General features: G+C 38.7%; 1 protein-coding gene across 5 annotated transcripts in view; it reads left to right on the top strand.

Moving 5' to 3' along the window:
• Positions 1-20,913, top strand: part of kmt5b (lysine methyltransferase 5B) — a 70,268-nt gene that overhangs the window by 9,971 nt on the left and 39,384 nt on the right. For 3 of the 5 annotated variants that reach the window (XM_063061832.1, XM_063061829.1, XM_063061830.1), the window contains exons 2-5: positions 11,873-12,114; positions 13,712-13,865; positions 16,924-17,089; positions 20,513-20,622. In XM_063061832.1, the coding sequence (XP_062917902.1) occupies positions 11,952-12,114; positions 13,712-13,865; positions 16,924-17,089; positions 20,513-20,622 (593 nt within the window). In that variant the 5' untranslated portion in view covers positions 11,873-11,951. Of the gene's footprint in view, positions 1-11,872; positions 12,115-13,711; positions 13,866-14,045; positions 14,221-16,923; positions 17,090-20,512; positions 20,623-20,913 lie in introns of those variants that run through there. The other 2 variants (XM_063061833.1, XM_063061834.1) reach the window with 2 other exon arrangements.

The following is a 20,913-nucleotide window of genomic DNA, read 5'->3' as shown; positions in this document are numbered from 1 at the left end:
TTCTGGATAATTGGGGCCAGTATGTTTTGGCCCAATTAGCCAATGTTTCATGGGAATAGTTAAAGGTATTGAAAAAACAAACTATCATATAACTGAGTAGCAAATTATGTACTTAAATGAAATGCAGAACAAATTAGAGCACTAACAATACAGTTTTAGTAGTATAAACTCTAATTCCTCATAGTTATCGACAGAGGAATTCATCCAGTGTATGTTGCTGTGCTCTTTTGACTATAAATCAAGAAAATCAGTGCAGACACCTAGTGCAGATAAGGGACTGCCTTCAAAGGTCAAGTTTAATGTCAGAGAAATGTATACAATATATGTCTTGAAATGCTTTTTCTTCACAAAACATCCACGATAACAGAAGTGCCCCAAAGAATGAACAACAGTTAAATGTGAGAACCCTAAAGTCACCCCCCCCAGCTCCCCCCACCTGCATGTAAGCAGCGGCAAGCAATGATCCCCCTCCCCTCACCAGCAAAAATAAGTGCGCATTGGTACAATCACCAAGCCCAAGCGTGTGCTAAGCAATAACAAAGACACAGACCAAAGTTACCCCAAAAGCTTCGCATTTCATCCGAATTGGACAAGCTACAGGTTCTCTCTCTCTCCCTAGCAAGGGAGAGGAAGGTGTCCCCCAATTTCACAGCGAGTGGGAGACATAACAACAACCTGCTGGTTGTTAAAAGTCCGTTTTGTCGCTTTTTTCGAGCTCTGTGTCTGAAGATTGCCAAGGCTTTGGGCCCACAGCAAAATATTTTCCAGTCTCCTGGATGACACACGAGTCTCCAGCCGTGACACCGACCCTTGATCCACCCATTTCCAGAGCCCCGAGATCCTAGGCTTCCAACATGATCGAGATTCTCAGGCCAAACCCTTGGCATGTTGAATAGCGGCCAGTCATGGAACCCTGAGAGTGGGTCCCATTCCCACAAAGAACCGAAGCCTGCGTATAAGTCCAGGTCAGAGTCTTCAAAAGAACCCTGAAAAGGAAAAATAAAGATATTAAAGGTAGAAATAGAGTTGTTTCCGAAGATGCAAGCGAAGGAGTCACCGTTCGGCGCCATCATTCCTCCTAAGCTCCACCCCCTCAAATGCTTTTGACGACTTCATCCTCCAAATCTTCATTTTCATTGTAACATTCAATACTTTATTGTCGCCAAACAATTAGTACTAGAACGTAAATCATCACAGCGATATTTGAATCTGTGCTTCACACTCCCTGGATTACAAATATTAAATATTAAAAATATTAAAAATAGTTAAAATTAGTAAATAGTAAAAATTTAAATTATAAAACATAAACAGAAAATAGAAAAATGGGAAGTAAGGTAGTACAAATAAACCGAGAGGCAGGTCCGGATATTTGGAGGGTACGGCCCAGATCCGGGTCAGGATCTGTTCAGCAGTCTTATCACAGTTGGAAAGAAGCTGTTCCCAAATCTGGCCAATATTGTCAATACCTCCAAATTCTTCTTGGTCCTTAACTTGCTGAAGCAGTGAAATAGTTTTGTGTTCACTTCCAGCTGTTTCTCACATCTTCAAGCCTGAATGCTTGAAACCACAGTGAACAAAAGTTCCAGATTGTCTTACTGCTTATTTCTTCCAACTATGACAAAAATCAGAACTTTTTGAACACAAGCACATACAACTAGCACTATTTAAAAACCATTCGATCGAAGCTTGGTACAGTGTTTAACAGTCACATAAGGGCGTGTGACTGATGCTAGTTAGATACTGTTTGACAACTGTTTTGTCTCCTGCCCCAATTAAACAGTGTCTCAAATAAACAAAGGGAATCTAGGCTTTTTTTTTCTTCATTCGTTTTTGTTCTTTAAGTATTGTCCAAAATAAGTGACTGGCCAAGTTAACTGGTATCTGGTGCATTACCAATAAAGAGAGCTAAGGTTGGATGAGGAGGAATTTGTCAGCTAACAAACCCAAATATCAGTTTTGTGAAGGAGCTAACCTTTCCTGTAATAACCTTGCATTGGGATTGAAATTTGTATTGACTACTCTTAGGAGTTACTTTATTGTACTATTTTAGTCTGACTGGAAATGTTTCAAACTATGCTTCCTTGAAGTTGGACTAACAAAACAATGCTTAAGGTTTGGAAAGTTACTTCTAATTTGGTGTTTACAATATTTTGAGGGGTATTTATACTTGTACTAATGTATTTTATTAATCGTGGCCAAGTGGTTAAGGCATTGGACGAGCGACCTGAAGGTCGTGAGTTCGAGCCCCAGCCGAGGGAACATGTTGTGTCCTTGAGCAAGGCACTTAATCACACATTGCTCTGCGATGACACTGGTGCCAAGCTGTATGGATCCTAATGCCCTTCCCTTGGACAACATTGGTGTCATGGAGAGGGGAGACTTGCAGCATGGGCAACTGCTGGTCTTCCATACAACCTTGCCCAGGCCTGCGCCCTGGAGAGTGAAGACTTTCCAGGCGCAGATCCATGGTCTCGCAAGACTAACAGATGCCTTAATTATTAATCTCTCTGGTAATCCTTTTGACAATGACTCACTTTCACTGTAGTGCTGTGAATTTTGAGGTGATCAGTGAGTTCTTTGTGGAATTCAGAGTTAGGTGAAACCTGAAGGGACAGATTCCAAGTGCTTAATCCTTTTCTTAAGTGCCACTTCACCAAATGTGTGCAGTCTTTGATCAGAGATTGTTTTGTGTCTTCAGAGATCTTGCTTTTTTTCTTGAGGGTTTGTTCATAAGTCAGTTTTTGGGAATCCTTGGAAGCATTTGAGGAGTGGTTTTTCTGAGAGCCTGTCATCCAGTATGCTGCTGATGTGGCCTGCCCTTTAGTGCTGATTGAATGTGATCAGAACTATGATATTTGTCAGTTGGGCCATTCAAAATAAATACTGTTCTGTCAGTGGATTTGAAGAATTTTGAGTTTTGTTAGTGCTCTTCCATTCCTTTGAGCTAACACGGTCAAGAGGGTTACCACAGTCAAGGTGGTTAAGCTGTAGGGCTTGGAACACTTCCTTGAGTAGCTGAAGAATATGCTTATAAATTGATGGATTTTATTGCCTGTCTTTGCTGAGAGAGGATACTGTAGATGGGGGAATAATTTGCATATGCCTGTGTTTTGTCTTGTATCGTAATTGACCTTGTGTGGTGTGGACTGGTGAGAGAAGGGCTTTTGTCTTTTGAATGTTTATTTCCAGCCCTTTGAGCCATGCTGCCCCAGCAACCCCCAAAAAAATCAATTAACCCTAAAGCAATCACAGGACAATTTACAATGACCAACCTGGTACGTCTTTGGAGTGTGTGAGGAAACTGGAGCACTCGGGAAAAACGCACGCATTCCACGTGGAAGATATGCGGACTCCTTACAGAATGGTGCGGGAATTGAAATCTGAACTTCGGATCACCCGGGGTTATGATGGCGTCGTGTTAACCACTACACTACACTGGTATCCTACAAATCCTATTCTACCTTGCGTTCTAGTAAAGGTTTGGAACTTTACTTCTGAATGTACTTGCTTGTAAGCACCTTTGGAGTACTGTAACTTGTTGACAGAGGTTGAAGTGATCTTGATTCTGGGATGAAGGCGGTGAAGGTTATACAATTTCTTGTCCATCCTGTAGGTTGAATCCAATCTAGTTCTAAGAAGTTCTCCACTAAAATGGGGTAGATATGAAGAATCTCCTGGTTTAAGATGGCACTGGTGAAGCTCAGCGACTGCTTACTGTGGCAAATAAAACAAGGAAAGCAACAAAATACTTAATTAATTACACTTTTTCTGCTAGATGATCCCTGCAGACAGTAAACTAACATCACTGTCGGAGTTGAACTTTTGAACTGCCTGTACAACCTGGGATTTTTTTGCAGTAGGAACTGAAGTCTCAAAGGTGCAAGACGGCTGCAGTATGGTGTGTATGGGCTGAATCAAGGCAGTGGGGTCGAGGCCAGAGAGCAAGGAATAAGCCAATATTTGGCCATTCCCAGAGCAAACTTAGAACCAATTTGATTCAGCAGAGGCGATGCAGTGGGGCACAGACCCAGGCCTGAGAGTGATGAAACACCTGAGGTTTGAGCGATTTAAGCGATTAGTCGAATCGGAAAAGTTTGGAAGTCAGTTGGATCATGAGAAGAGCAGCCATTTTGTTTTGGCGGGGTTATTCAGTGACACTGAAGTACATTTTCATAGTCCTGCATTGTCTTTCCTTTGTGTACACCTTCGTAAATCATCGTTGTTAGTGTTGGTTCAGTTCATAAAGGAAAACCCTATCTAAACTATCTGAGGCCTCCAGCCAGAGTTGAGCATGGATGTTGCGTCCTAGCTGCCTAGGTAAGCAAGCCTGGGCAGTACGTTATGGAGAGCAAGCTGTTGTCCTTGTAGCAAACTCCCCATACAACTGATGAACCCAAAAGAACCGCAGGAACCGATACAGTTTGCTAGCTACCAGCAGTGTCGCAGGAGTTGCCAGTCAGCATTGAACTCAATGTAGGACTGCCTTAGGGACTTCAGCTCTGGATTTTTCCCCCAGAGTTTAATCCTTAAGCCTTCCTCATGAGTGGGTATAGCTGCAAGGCAATGGAAGTTTGAGATCAGGAGAGTTTTCTTTCCTAGATGAGCTGCCAACTATGGTTTTAAGATGCCAGTAACCTGCCTTTGCTCCTTCTCCTGTCACTACAGACAGTTCTGCCAGAGTTAGTAGTTAAGCCACCTGTGAAGGCCAGCAGCTGTACTTGTTTGTCAGAGTTTATTTGAGGAGCACGGTTGTGGGAGCTTGTCCCTATTACCACCCCAGCTATAATGTGTTAATACAGGTTTCCAAAGGTAGAGCATTCCTATGAAACGGTTCGTAAGCCGGAATGTAGTAAAGTGAAGAAGCAATTACCATTTATTTATATGGGAAAAATTTGTGAGCGTTCGCAGTCCCAAAAAAAACCTACCAAATCATGCCAAATAACACACAAAACCTAAAATAGCAGTAACATATAGTAAAAGCAGGAATGATATGATAAATACACAGCCTATATAAAGTAGAAATACTTTCCTACAATCATTGCCGCACTGTTCTCCGTAGCGAAAATCTCACGCAAGCGCTCTCGGCAGAAACACTCTCTCCAGTAACCTTTAAGCTATGAAGCTGCCAAATGATACCAAATAACGCGTAAAAATACACAGCCTATATAAAGTAGAAATAATGTATGTACAGTGTAGTATCACTTACCGGAATTGGGAAGACAGCACCGAGCACACTGATGATGGTGTGTTAGGCTGAGTTGTCGGAGGTTGGGGTGGTGCAGTGGTCCCCAACCTCCAGGCTGCTGACCGATACCGATCCGTGAAGAATGCAGTGGTCCAGCAGTAGCCGGGACGCACCCAGCACACCTTTAAGAAAAAAAACCAAAATAAACAAGCTATAAATTAATTAGGTGCCGCCCGGCACGTAAATGTCGGCCTAGATCAGAGGCGACGCAATCAGCAATCGCCTCTGATCTGGGCCGACATTTACGTGCCAGGCAGCACCTAATTAATTAGCTTGTTTATTTCAGCTTTTTTTCTTAAAGATGTACTGGGTGCGTCCCGGCTACCGCTGCATTCTACATGGCAATGTATCAGTCTGCAGCCTGGGGGTTGGGGTGGTGGCTCACTGGGGTGTCATCTCATCGTCGTCTTGTTTCCATCAGGGTAGGCAGGACATCTTCTATGTCTGCCTGCCTCGATGTTGAACGTCGAGGGTCGTCGTCTGCTGTGGCTGATGTGGAAAGCTTGAAAAACGACAGTATGCTTGACTGCTTAGCCTCGTGCATTTTTCTAACATACAGTTCTTTGTAAGCACTCAAACTATCCTGCAACTATGCCCTAAACCTATGTACCCTTTCAAAATTAAAGTCGTACTTTTCTGCAATCATTGTTGTCAATTGCAGTGAAAATCTCACGCAGTTGCTTCGCGTTCAGTTCCTGGACGACTTCACTTTCGGTCCATTCGCTACTGCTTTCGGTTTCGATTGTTATCCTTTCCTCTTCCAATTACATCCGCTCTTCATCTATCAGTTCTTGGTCATGGGATGCCAAAACCTCTTCAACATCATCTTCGTCAACTTCCCCAAGCCAAACTCACTTAGTCCTTATTTTGTTCACCACGATCGAAATGCTTAATTATGTCTAGTTTTACGCTAAGTGTAACACCCTTACGAGCTCTTTTAGGCTTTTCCAATACCTTAGAACTCATCTTGCTAATGGCTGCTCACAGGCACGTGTTTAAGCAATGCCGGCTAGAATGCAGTTCCGGGGGAGGAGCTTGGCTGCTCAGGGCGTGCACCGCCTTTTATCGCGCGCTGCCTTTTTTCGTAACAATGAAAACACCTTCTGTTAGCAAAAACAGGTAACTAATGTAGGTCTTTCGTAACTGCGAGGTTTCGTAAAGCGAATGTTTGAAAAGTGGGGGACACCTGTATTGGGTAAAAGTTTATTCCCAATTATCGGTATAATGTTCGACCAGCCTTAGTAATTTAATGAATGCTTACCTGGTATTATTCTTTTCACATACTTTAAAACTTTGTTTAACAATTTTGTGTACAATTTTTGGATATTTTGCATGCAAGTCTGGCTTATTTCTAATTTGTGAATGTACAACTTAATCATCATAAGTGTGCTGCGTTAATTACTTACGGTGTTTTTCTGGTTCCTAAGTTTTATTCTTATTCAATTGTAATAAGAGTGCTGCCCAAATAAAGCATCTGGAGCTTGGACGCTATATCCTGACTCCCGTGTTCAGTTGAGTGGAGCTTGGCTGACTGCTGAATTGTCTACTACTTATTCCACACATAAGGAGAGCAGTACAGTGGTGGATGTGTTTTATTGGCATTCTCTGCTTTTCCCAGATGAAGTCATGAACTTACATTAAAAATACTTCTCCACTATCTTGTCTGCTCGAGATACCTTATTGGATAGATTTCCCAACTCTTGTCAAGCTGGGGTAGCTGCTGAGATTGTAGTGAAATGGTTAAAAGCTGCATCAAGTATAAGATTTGATTAAGTTGGGAGATCTTCAAAGTATTCTTTCCAGCAGACACAAATCGTCTTGCTGACTGTGATTACTTTCCCTTCATATTTGACTCCCGGAGTGACGCCCTTCGCGTTTGGAATATATAGTATTTTATCTGTAGATAGTATAAATGCAATGTTGGCATTTATTTCAAGGGGAATAGAATATAAAAGCAAGGAGATAATGCAGAGTCTTTAAAAGACACTGGTCAAACCGCATTTGCAGTATTGTCAACAGTTTTGAGATCCATATCTCAGAAAGGATATGTTCTCAATGGAGAAAATCCAAAGGAGGTTCATAAGGGTCACCTTGGGAATGAAGGGGTTAACATTATGAGAACCATTTGGCAGCTTTGGGCCTGTACTACTTACTGGAATTTAGAAGAATTTGTGGAGGGGGGCGCGGGGGGAATCTCATTGAAACCTACAGAATGTTGAAAGAATGTGGAGAGGATGCTTTCTATGCTGGGGGTATCCAGAACTAGAGAGCACAGCCTCAAAATTGAGGGGAGACCCTTTAGAACAGGTAACAAGGAATTACTTTTTTTAGCAAGACAGTAGTAAATCTGTGGAATGCTCTGCCACAGACTGTGGTGGAGGCCAAGTCCATGGGGTATATTTAAGGTGGAAATTGATTGTTCCCTGATTGGTCAGGGCATCAGTGGATATGGCGAGAAGACAGGTGTATGGGGTTGAGTGGGATCCAGGATCAGCAATGATGGAATGGCGGAGCAGACGCGATGCGCTGAATGGCTTAATTGTGCTCCTATGTCTTATGGTTTCATTGATAGGATTGGAGAGTCTGAGCATGTTGTATTTGTCAGAAGACTTCTGGATTTGCTGTATTCTTCCTTTTTAAGTTAATAACGTCCTTCATATAGTTGTGGATCTATTTTCATATTCCCCTTGGGTCTTGATGGTGTCTTCAGTCCAAGAATTCCTTGTGTTTGTGATTTATTTATTTTTGTTTTTGAATCAATTGTTATCAAGGCAACCCCACAGGGTATCTTTTCATCGATGCTAATAATGTTGGACTTCAGGGAAGGTCAGGCACTATAAACGTTACAGCTCGTGTTTATTGGGAGTTGTCAAATTGTTCACTGAGAAGAACTTTTTTAGCAATGCCCGTGAATTCTTCAGTGATTTTCTTGTGGCATTGCTGTTGTTGCCTCCTTATTTTGACCAAAGTCAATGGAAACAGATTGGCGATTGGTTACCAGATCCTGCCATACAGCGGGCAGTGTTGTTGTCCTTGCATTTCTAGCTTGGACGCATTGCCAATACCAGGATCAAAAGTATTGTCTTGTGCCTTTGTACTTGTCTCTCAGATTTTGTACAAGGTGATGGTCTTAGTGTTTTTTCCACAAGGTGCCAACTTTCCTTGTTCATTCCCTGCCATTTTTTTTTTCCCAGAGGTTTATGTCCTATCCAGTTCTGGAGTTAGAAAATTGACAAGGATTATCAGCTCATTTCCCTTTGGTCCTTGGGTTGTGCCTCTTTGGCTTTATCTATTTCTAGTGACTAGTGTGCTGGTTCACATGGTAATTTGCCTTAGCCAGAGTAGTTCATTCTCATGGTGTACTAGAAGGTGGTGCAGCTCTTTCTTAATCTGGTTGCCTGCTGCTTGTCATGTCTTGTATGGTGATGTCCATGTTGACATATCAGTTGTCCAAGGTTATAATGATAGTACAACATTCAGTTCAGACCACTGTTGGGATTATTCAGAATCACTAATGTTCAAGCTTTTGAGCATCTTTCAGAAGAATGGAAAATGTCATAGTTGTATTCTAATTACTGCAATTTGATGGAGTGAGATAAAGGTCCAAAGGCAAGTGTGCCCAAGACCTTTGGAGAACAGCTTCTGTAGTATGGGCTTGACATGCATGCAATGCCTGCTATCATAGAGGTACTCTGACATACACGTTCTTTCCCACATCATTTTCAGCCTTCACATAAATCTTCCCTTTTTAAACAACCCTTCCGCCAGCATACTCCCTGTCCCTTTCCAATTTTTTTTTCATCCATTTTCCTTTAGTTTATGCCATTTCTTGACTTTTGCCACTTGACTTGGGGCTCTTGTTTGTGAATAATTTGATGCAAGCTACAGGAGTATATTCATAGGTTGAAGTGAAACAGGATATTGTCAGTGTAGTTTATTTTACAGGATCAGTAAAGTTGTTTTGTATGTCTGTAGCAGATTGGATATTGCAGCAATATAAAGCCAATAGAGTGTTAAGCTTCAGGGAAAGTTCAAAATATGGGTATAAACTAGCAGCCCATTAAGTTTGTACTACATTATTGTGAAGTAATTAAATACTGTGATTCCCAATATCTACATCTCCCTTTATGTTAACACAGTATCTGCTATAACTGAAATTTCCCTGCTGTGGTCACATTCCATGGCAACTTAGTTACACCTGTGGGAAAAGACTTTTAAGTCTTAATCTGTGCAAAATGCTACTTCTTTTTGAGTTTTTTTTTAGAAGCTCATGGTGCATTAATTGTTCTCCGTCTGTATTTTCAAGGCAGCAGTGGTTAATGAGCAACTTTGAAAGCAGTTTTTAGCACTTTTCATTTCTGATATTAAACTCTGGTCATTTCTTATTGGTGGTTCTTTCTATGATTGCATGTTTAGGCTGAAATTGACTCTCAGGTTTTGGTAACCTGGACAACGCCCAAAATACTCGAGGAATTCAGTGAGCCAGGCAGCATCTGTGGAGGGGAATAAACAGTGTCTTGATGAACAGCCTCACCCCAAAATGTTGACTATTTATTCTCCTCCCTAGATACTGCCTGGCGTGCTCAGTTTCTCCAGCATTAGGGGTGTTATTCTGGATATACAGCATCTGTAGAATCTGTTATGCTCATGTTTAATATTGAGCCCGATTTCAAATGTTATATTTTCTTAAATTTCCACGTTGGTTAATATATATATATTCTCCAACTGAATGAGAAGCTTGACTAGGACAAGCTATTTCACCTTGCCCAGATAGTACCAGGAAAAGTTGGGGGGAGGAGCACCTGAACAGTATTTTGTTCCCTTCACATGATAATTAGGATTCTCCATGGAAATAATGCAAGGAATTTATGTTGATTAATTCAGAATTATTTTGGTGTTAGTTGAGATGTATTACATGTGGCATGTTTAACAGGACAGGTGACTGAAGCACAAAAGTCACCTCCACTTAGTGCTTTTATAATTTTTGTTATATTTGAATATATTATGAAGTACCTCATAAGAACAAAATACTCTAATTGATCAATAGCTTCATTAGTTTTTCCATACTGCATTTCAGAAGCCAAATTTATTAGGTATACATTTTTTGACTATTCCCGGGGTTCTCTTTGATCATTTTTTTTTGTCCCTGTAATTTGTAACTTTGTGCTTTGAAGGGTTATTGCACTTAATTTTGCATTGCTCCAGCTGGTATTGTGTTCTAAGCACTGCACTTTAGGAAAATATCTCAGCCTTGGAAAAAAGATGCAAATCAGGTTTACTAAGGATGAAAGAGTTATGTAGAAGTTGGAAAAACTTGTGGAAAAGCATAAGATTATATTTAATTTAGCTATTAAATGTTAATGACTTGGCTCTGTGGCTTTACATCTGATCAATGTAATTGATCTGAAACATCATCTCAGTTCCTCTCTCCATAGTTCCTAATCTGCTAATTATATTCAACATTCTTTGGTTTTTCTTGTCTCTTTTCCAACATCTTTGGTATTTTGATTTTGTATGGCTAATCAAAATTGAAGGTTTAGTACACCAAGTAGGGAGGAACTGTTCTTCGCAAATGAATGATGGTGAAAAATCATTGATTTAAAATAATTTACAAAAGTGCTGGAGGGTAGTTGAGATATATGAATCCATTGTATAAAAAGGTGATGGAATCAAGTTCTGTAGGATATGTATTTAAAAGGGGGTTAGTTTTATGACAAAAGGGGACTCTGGAACTATATTAGACATCTGTTTGGAAAACAAACACAGGTGTTGTGTGTGTTTTTTGTAGACCAAAAACTCATTCTTCCTTGGAATGTTTCAAGGCCCTTCCTATGGATCTTGCTGTTATCCTTTGTCTTGTTGAAGCAGAATGTTTTGTTCACTGATCCATATCTTTTCCAATGATAGTATAGCAATGACTTATTCCGTTGGTGATTTTTAAAAACAAAATCTACCATTAAAGGTACTGTATAAGTACAAACAAGACTTGCATCCTTCACTACCTCAAGGAAGAAAATCATTGCTAAATTGGCATGATCACATGAGGAAATTCTCCTATTTAAGATACTTTGACTTGGGCGCAAATACAGTCCAGCATTTCCCAAAGTGCCATTTAGCTGATTCTGGGCATAGAACTGAAAGTGAGTCGGATGTGGTAGTAGAAATGCAAGAGTTGGGTGTCTTTACTTTGTACCCCTCCTTCATAGATTATGAATTTCATTCTACCATATCTACTATTTTCCATGTTGATTGATTTCAATAATTTTGCCGTAAAAAGTTTGCTATAGACCAGGTACTACAATAAAAGGAGGGCCATTTTGAAATTGCTGTCATGATTTTCTTAGGTTAATGGAACAAAGTCTTAATTTGTTTATTTCTTGTTGGAATGGGAACTTACAACTCTATTGCATGTAGTTCTGTGCCATTGTTTTTGAAGCATTTCAGTGTGCTGCTTTGATAGAGTAAGGGAGCTGAATGAGCATTAAATCTAGACATAGCCTTTTAAAGATGATTACTGAATATTCATGGACAAATTCTTTATTCATATCTTTGGAGATTTCTGATCAGCTTTAAATTGCTTGACAAACTAGTCTGGTTGATGTAGCTATCATTTATTTTCTTCAACAGAAAGAAGATTGGATTTTTTAAAGAAAGCTACCTAATTCAGACATAGACTAAATGCAACTGCTTCAGGTTGTTTGTGGATATGAAGTGGTTGGGAGAAACAAAGAATATGTTTGTAAATGGCAGCAGGAAAAATGGGGGAAGGTTATCCGGTGAGCATCACCAGAGTCAATCCAAGCTGCATCACTCGGGAAGGGGAAGTACAAGGACCAATGCAAGACTCACACTTGGAAAACGCAGCACTCGTAAGTAACTTTTGTGATTTTGTTGATTTTTGGAATTTAATCAGCCACTTTAATATGTATTCACAGCTTGTTTACTACTTTCGAGAAGTAGAACTTGAAGGTGAAACACTGTGAAAATGTTACTGAGATGTTATCAATTGAGTATCTTGATAACAAGATCCTCATGGAAAATAGAAATTTTCTTTCAAATACACCAGAGAAGTTTATAGGAATGACTTCAATTCCATTTTGAAGTTTTGTTTTGTAATTTATCTTGAAGTGAATTAAGTCCATCTAACAATTAACACTTACATGTGTAAAATTTGCACTACTTCATTCTCTGTATGTCCGCACTAGCAATCGCGTATCTTAAAAAGAGAACTCTGAGTTGGTACTGAAAGAAGCTGAGGCTGAGATAAGTAGCAATTAGTGTCCTTGTATAATCGGTTCTTAATTTTGCAGTGGTATTACTTGATGTGCTAATACCTCATTTGGTACATTTTTACACCAGATTGTAGATACCACCTACTTAACAATTGACTCATTAGAATGGATGGTTAGAAATGACATTTATGTAATATTTTATGTCTTGCGCGAAAGCCTTGATGGCAAATGTAAATATCTTAAGTAATTTCATGTTTGTTAATAGTGGATTCTGATACATTTTGGTCCAATAAAGTGGCTTTCTCTATTAGATGAACTTTCATGGAAATAGTTAAAAAGATATTTTTTTAAAAAGTCATACTGAGTAACAAATTATGTATTTAAATGAAATGCAGACAAATTAGAACACAACTAATAGTACTATAACACTCTATTAGTTCTTAATATTTCCTCACAGAGGAACGTGCTGCTGTGGTCTTTTGACTGTAAATGAACAAAATCAATGCAGGCACCTAGTACGAATAATGGACTGTCTCATACAATGCTGTCGACAATCGCATTCTCCAACTCTTCATTTTCATTGTAGCATTCAAGATGATTGTTGATACCTTCAAATTCTTTGTAGTTCTGAACTTGAAGTAGTGAAATAGTTTGGTTTTTACTCCTCACCGTTTCTGGCATCTTTAAGTCTGAATGCTTGAAACCACATTAAACAAAACAGTTCTGAATTGTTTTACTGCTTATTTCTCGCCAACTATCAGTGACAAAAATCACTGCAGTTTGAAAACAAACTCAAACCACTGACGCTTTTTAAAAACTGTTTATTCTAAGCACAGTGGTGACTAACGCTAGTTTAAAAACTGTTCGGCAACAGTCTCCTGTCCCAATTATGTAGCATGGTGCCCCAAATAAGCAAAGGGAATCCGGGCTATTTTCCCATTCTTTTTTAGTTGTTCTTTAAGAGATGTCCCAAATAAGTGTCTTCCCTGATTAACTGATGGCCCAATTAAACGGAATCCATTGTACTTGATTTGATGGATAAAGATTATTTTTGCAATGTAAATGTTTTTTAATAAATTTGGAAAGAGTTCAGGCCTGGCATCCTTAACTACAAGAATACTTAAATGATTGTAGAACATCCAATGGCTGTAGGTCAAAGAGTATTTAAATAAATGCAGGTTCTTTTTCTTAATGCCATTTAAGGCCATAGCCGATTATTATATTTTTGTTTTAGGCATGATGGGTTTTGAGGGTCACTGCTCTCGATATGTACCTTCCACTGGAATGACAGCAAAAGAACTGTGTGAAAATGATGATCTTGCAACAAGTTTAGTCCTTGATCCTTATCTGGGGTTCCAGACACACAAAATGAACACCAGGTATGTCAGGCAAGTATCGACCACTCCAATTTTCAAATCTAAATAGATTGCTGAAGCATTAGAGGTAAACTATGATCTATTTGTGGATGCGATACAAAAATTATTTTTTTTTCTCCCATTTTTCTCCTGTTGTAGGTTGCTCACCACCTCACAACCTCCTCCAACCAGGAGGGTGAGATGGTCTGGGCCGCGGACTTCTCGATGACCGCCAACAGTAACGACCCGTGTTTGGCAGGCAGGTGTGACTGAAATGGGGTGAGCCTGACGCTGTCAGTTCCTCCTACCTCCCCCGAGATGGAACGCCTCGCTTCTGCGCGACGCTCATGCAGCCTAGCCAAGAACTGACCAAACTGACCCGATTGAGGTAGGGGGATTCAAGTAGCAGGCAGTCCTGGGACTCGAACCCGCGACCTCCTAGTTTGGAGGCAAGTGCTGTATGGGGCTATGTGACTGAAAATGTTCACTATATAGAATTGCTAAAATGAGGTTCAGTCCACACTACTCCAAAATTCAAGTAATTCCCCCAACCACCCCACCTTTTTGTTATTTTAAACATTTTTTGCTTAATTTTAAAGAAAAGCTGTTTGGAAAACGGCGGTTAATGGTACCTATCGGTATCAAAAGTCCAGTCCCAAAATTTTATTTTTTTTTATTCTTATAATGGTTTACTTAATCTAAGTGTAATTTGTTCAAAATTGCAGAAAAATAAACTGTCATGGTCAGGCATTTTTGACTTTTTTTCTTACCTGTGCTTAACAAAAATGAAGTCTTTCAATAAGAAGTTATTGAGTACTCTCTTCTGTCAAACATTTTACACTAAATATGTTATGAAATTGGTACTAATACAAAATTAACAATTGGCATCAAAATTATGGGAATAAAAATTTGGTAAAATGCACAAGAATAATCTGGCAACTTCAAATATGTAGTTAACATTTTCTGAAATATAAAAAAAGTGGTTTAAATGAAAAGCTGAAGAAAATGTTGAAGTCAAATGTGCTTGACCATTTGCTAAAATGGGATGCTTTAGAAGGAAGTGTCCCACAACATGGTGATCGGATAAAATGAAATGGTAAGTCAAAGATGTTACTGGACTGTACACCATCTTGATAACAAGATGTGTTGTGATGTTTTCTATACGGTGAGTATTATTTTAAAATGTGTAATTTGTATCCTTTATGAAGATAAACAACGACGGGTGAGTAATTAAAACTAGTAGATATCTATTGAAATGAACTTAAGAAAGTTTATGGTTTCTGATAATTGGCACCAGTTTGTGTGTCTAGCTAAATATTCTACTTCTCTCCAGGCGTAATTTTCATTATTAGACATAAATCTGCTTGTATAAATTTTTGTTCTGTAATTTTACGTTAAAGGTACAATTTTTACTGCTTCCAGAAAACAGAAATTGGTTTCATTTAATTATTAGGTCGTCTATTGTAGAACTGAGATCAGTGTACTTTTGAAATGATGTTCTTCGAACTGGGGATTATCGAAAAGAGTTCATGGGTGGCTAAATGCTTGTGGATTAATATATTTAAAAACAAGGCTAATGGAATATTGGTCTTGAAATCTGGCAGGTGGAGTACAAAGGATGTCGGTTACTCTACACTGAGAAAGCTTTGGTCAGAGTCCATTTAAATTCATTTCTGGGCACTGCACTTCAGGAAAGATGCACTGGGTTTGCATCAGGTTCCAAACAATATTTGGGCTAAAGCAAATAAGAGAATAACTGGTTTCATATACCAGCTGTGTATTTTTCTACTACTCATTTGTTTATGGGATGTGGACAGTGTGTATCTGTAAATGCCCTAATTATAGAAAACTATTTGTTTTGATATATTTTGTTGACATGTGCTGGTGTCCATTTTCTTCCAGAAGGTAGGAGTGATTGCTTTGAAATACTCTGGAAGGAGCCATTGACAGCACATTTCATACAGAATGTAAACTGTAGCCATAGTGTTGCTGAAGGAAGAGAATATTTAGAGAAATGGGTGCCAATTTGCCAGGCTTATTCAGTCTCAATGAGTTTGAACTTGTTTGTCGTTGGAACAGAGCTGGTCTTGACAACTGGAGGGTACCCATTGTACAGTGATCTTCTGGCTTGTAGATACTGGGAAAGTTTTGAGGGATGAAAACTTGATTAACTTTGCAGAATGCCTATCCACTGCCCTGTTCTTGTAACCAAGCTGTGGTTGGTCCGGCTCAGTTTCTGTTTGATGTTGATGGAAGATTTAGGAAATTGTAATGCTGTTGAATGTTAGGGAATGGTAGTTGGACTCTTCTGTTGCAGTGATCATTGCTTGGCATTTACAATGTGTGGCTTATCAACCCATGGCTGAGGCTCCCCAACTTTTGCTGCATGGTCTACTTCAATTTTCGAGGAGTTGGTAAGAAATTTGAACCTTGTGCAGTTATTTGCAATTTTTTGATACTTCTCAGGATCATTGAGCATGTTGGAGGTGGTTGACCATAGGGTTCTGACCCTGGCTGCTCCTATAGTAAGAACTGATACAATAGAACTAACAACTAATAGCAGCCATCTTATGCTATACAGTGCAGATGTCCAATCAGTTGAGAAGTTAATTTTACAATGAATTATTGTTTCACTTGAGCTCTGTCATTCTTGAGTTCAGCATGTTTACCCGTGATTTTGTTGGTGTCTACCAGTGCTACAGCCTTCCTGACATAGCTTGTTTTCTCAATTTTATGTTTTTGTCCTCAGATTTTATTCCTTCATTTGTGGGCAAACCTTTAGCTGCCAAAGCCCTAAACTCTGTAAATCCTTTTCTTAAACCTCTTATGACATTCTCAGATTTCTTGCCCAACCTTTTAGTTATCAAACTAAATACCTCTTTATGGTTTGGTGTCCAGTTTTATTAATACTCTTGTGAAGGCTCTCTGTAAATAAAAGTTGTTGAAAGGAGCATGCATTGGAACTGCTAATGAAAGGATGTCAAAGCAGATGTTTTTGTGATCTCCCAACAGCATTTCTTGGTGCTGTATTGTACAATTTTTATACTATGAATTGTAAAGCTTACCAATCGATTTTCTTTTGTCTCTTCAGATTTCGACCCATAAAAGGAAGACAGGAAGACCTGAAAGAAGTAATAGAGGATTTCAAGAAGGGTGAAAATTTAGAAAAGGCTTTCAAAGCATTAACCACAGGCGAATGGGCAAGACATTATTTCCTCAACAAAAACAAAAGCCAAGAGAAGTTATTTAAGGAACACGTATGTAGTATTTTCTTTAAAATCAATTTTTCTTTCTAACGGATTTTTCAGGAATATGCTATTTACTTAAAAGAATTAATGATCCCAATAAAGTACTCCTGTTCTCCAAAGCGATTTAATACAGTTTAAATTTTTTTTAATTAGAAAGTAAGCGCAATTTAGATGTAAGGTTTCCATTTCATATCTTTAAATGTATTTAACTGTTAAAACTTCTCAAAGGGCACTTTTGTAAATCTAATTACTTCTGTGCAAAACATTTTAATGTGCTTTCATCTGTTATTGAATAGAACTAAATTGTAAAGCATGCTGTTTTGCATTTTCCATTTGGCCCTACATATTCAATTTCCTCTGAATTTTAGAGCAGAAAATTTTTCACTAATGAAGAATTTTTTTGAGGAAGTTAAATTATCTTAAAAGATTACTTTAAGAGCAAGTGTGTCACAGTCAGGGACATTTATTGCCTTGAAGGAGTTGTTTTGGATGCAGGTACTCTGAGGGTATTACATGTGGGGAATGTGTGGCAAAGGTAGGTTATATCGTTTGCCATAATAGATTCAGTAATGCAAGTGATTCCATTTTGTAGGTCACTTCAATTTCTGGATTTCACCTCCATACAAGCTCTTCCCTACTATTCTTTAAGATGTGCCTATCTAAATGGCCAATATTTATGTTTAGATTTATATTTTCTTACAAAATCTGGAATTTATAATCTTATATTGAAAGGAATCTTGGCTCTTGACAATGTTGGCCAAACAAAGCACACAATTGCAGAAGGCCATCTGGCACTATGAGCCTGCTCCACCATTCTCAAATTCAAAAAGTTCATAACCAAACCTGTAACCATCCTCTAGTATTGTTTTTGTATTTCTTGGCTTCCTTGATGCCTGGAGATCTTTTGATCATTTTTGAATGGACTCAGTTAGTTGCTGAAGGCCTCTAGGATAGAGAATGCCAAAGGTACACTGCTCCCTGACGAAGTTTCTTGTCCTTTGCCCTAAGTGTCTGATTTTGAAACAGTAGTCTCAGTCTCAGCCAGGGAAGTATCTTCCTTGCTTTCAGCCTGTCAAATCTTCTCAGAATTTTGAATGTTTAAATGAAATCTCTCACTTTCCTAAACTCAATACAGCTTCAACCTAATCCATCTCTGCTCATACACCAAACCTGCTATCCTTGGAACCATTTTAGTGATTGCACTCCTTTTATTGAAAGTATATATTTTTCTAGAGTAAGGAAACCAAAATTGCACATGATAGTCTAGGTATATTCTCGCTAGGATTGAATAATTTTGCAGTATGACTCCCTTAATCCTGTATACAAATCCTCTCAAAAGCTAAGATATGAATTGCCCTCTAAATTACTTGCTGAACTTGCATGTTAGCTTTCAGCAAGTTGTTTAAGTTCCCCCTTGTTCTTTTGAACATCAGTGCTAACCAGTCTTTCACCAGTTAACAAAATATGTAAGTTTTATTTGTAAACCAATATTGGTAACTTCATGATTCCATTTTGCTATGTCCTCACCCACTCAGTTTGTCCACATCCCTTGAAATCTTCCTTTGCACTTTCAATCCCTTGTAGTTTAATTTAGTTAGTGCACTTGAAAATATGAGATTTGGTTTCCTTGGTGATCAAAAGTTGGGGCCTAAGCATTAGTCCCTGGGGTGCCCCATTAAAAAAACATACTCGTTCCATATCAGTATCTTACCTCCAGTTCTGTGTCCTTGTCTTGTTGAATAACCACCTGTGTGGAACCTTATTAAATGCTTCCAGAATTTCAAACGCTGCACATTCGTTAATTTTCATTCTAATCTACTGGTGCTCAAAGAACTTCAGCAGGTTAGACAGAATTGGATTTTCTCTTCATAAATTCATTGAGGCTCTGGCCAATCCTATTATTTTCAAAATGTTATTTTACTATCTCTTTATGGTGATTCCAGCATTTTCTTACTATTGACATTCGGCCAGTAGGTCAATGTTTCATCTCTTTCTCACCCCTGACCCCATCAACTATCCCCATCCCTATCTTAAACAGTGACATCTCACTTTCTATCCTCCAACCCACTGAATCAATTTGAAATCCATCAAATCTTGGAAGATAATAACTCGTACATTTATTCTCCCTAAGCCACCTCTTTCAATATTCTGCAATGTAAGTCCTTGGATACTACTTTCAAAATAAGTAATAGTGGAAATTGTTGCATTTCTTACTATTACTGCATTTTGGAAGTTCATGGCACTCCTTAATTATAATTGGAGTCTGTTCAAGCAATAGTATGCTCTTCTGATCTCCCTGCACTCTTGATCACCAGTAGAAAGGGGATAATCGGATGGGAGAGGTAGCCTGTGTTTTGCATGTGAAGTATTTTGCTACAACTTGGGCCTAAGTCACATAGCATAGATGCAGGTCCTCTGTCCCACCATGTGTATCCACTAACTATACTAATTTCTTTTACCAGTACTTGGTTCATAACCTAATATGCCTTGGTCATTTAAGAGTTCGTCCAGATGCTGCTTAAATGTCAGAATACCTGCCATCTCTGCCATCTTCTCAGGCAGTGTGTTCCTGACTGCAATTGCCCTTTGATCGCTTTTATGCCTTCCTACTCGTTGTGATTAACATATACCCTTTAGTGTTGTACTACTTCAGATATAGTTTTCCTGTGCCAATCAATTTCTCTCATAATTTTGTGTACCTCTATCAGATCCTCCCTTGACCTCCTCCCCAATAAGGAAAACAAGCAAAACTCATTGATGCCTTCCATCCCAGGCAACATTGGTGAAACTCCTGCAGACTCGCCAGTGCAATCACTGTAATTCCTATATTATAGCAGTTAAAACTACATGCAAGATTCCAGCTGTGGCCTAACAAAAGTTTTTTACCAAGACCTCCCAGCACTTGTATTGTGTGCCCTAGCAAATGAAGGCAACAATGCTATATGCAGCCTTCACCCATGTACTCATATTGCCACTTTTGGAAATCTTTGCATTATATGCCAATTTCCTTTTGTTCCTCCATACTCTCTAGGGCCTTAGTGTTCATCTACTCTAATTAACCCTTCAAATGTGTCACCTCACATTAGGATTCAATTTCATTTGCCATGGCTAATTTATCAATTTCATTACTCACTTCACTATCAACACCACCAGTTTTTAGTCATTGTGTAATTATTAGGATGGAGAGACTGATTATTTTGAGAGATTATAAAAAATAGACAGCTCCCTGTTGGGGTGGGGAATATAAATTTTTGATTTACTCAGGATTCACCAAGTAAATTGTACTGGTGGACCATAGCACACAAGATCTGTCAAATGAATATTTGAGTTTTGTAGTTTATAGGATATTGTGATTCAGAGTAGTTGGTGTAGCTGTACAAAATGAACATACAAAAAGTTATACCCACAAAATGTTTAATATATTTTGGGCAGGTTTTTATTTATCTGAGAATGTTTGCAGCAGAGAGTGGATTTGAACTCTTGCCATGTAATCGGTATTCCTCAGAGAAAAATGGAGCCAAGATAGTTGCAACCAGGGAATGGTAAGACCTGAACTAATGTTAAATTATAGAATCACTTATGCATGTAGTTATTTAATTTTCATCGCTCATGATACTATGTTAGCTGTTATAGTTGTATTTTGTTTAATAACACTTGCAAAGCACTTTGGAACGTTTTACTGCACTGAAGATATTTTAAAATATTTGCTTTTTAATATTTTAAATACTGACTCTATTTTAAACTGGCTTTCTATTACAAACAAAAGCAGGATATTGCTTTAAATTAGAAACTGATTACTCAGGTAGAAAATTAAGGTTGATGACCTTTCAAAT

Source organism: Mobula hypostoma, chromosome 11 (genome assembly GCF_963921235.1).
Source record: "Mobula hypostoma chromosome 11, sMobHyp1.1, whole genome shotgun sequence".
NCBI classification, from domain to species: Eukaryota; Metazoa; Chordata; class Chondrichthyes; order Myliobatiformes; family Myliobatidae; genus Mobula; species Mobula hypostoma.
This window is presented reverse-complemented; position numbering and strand designations above follow the sequence as displayed.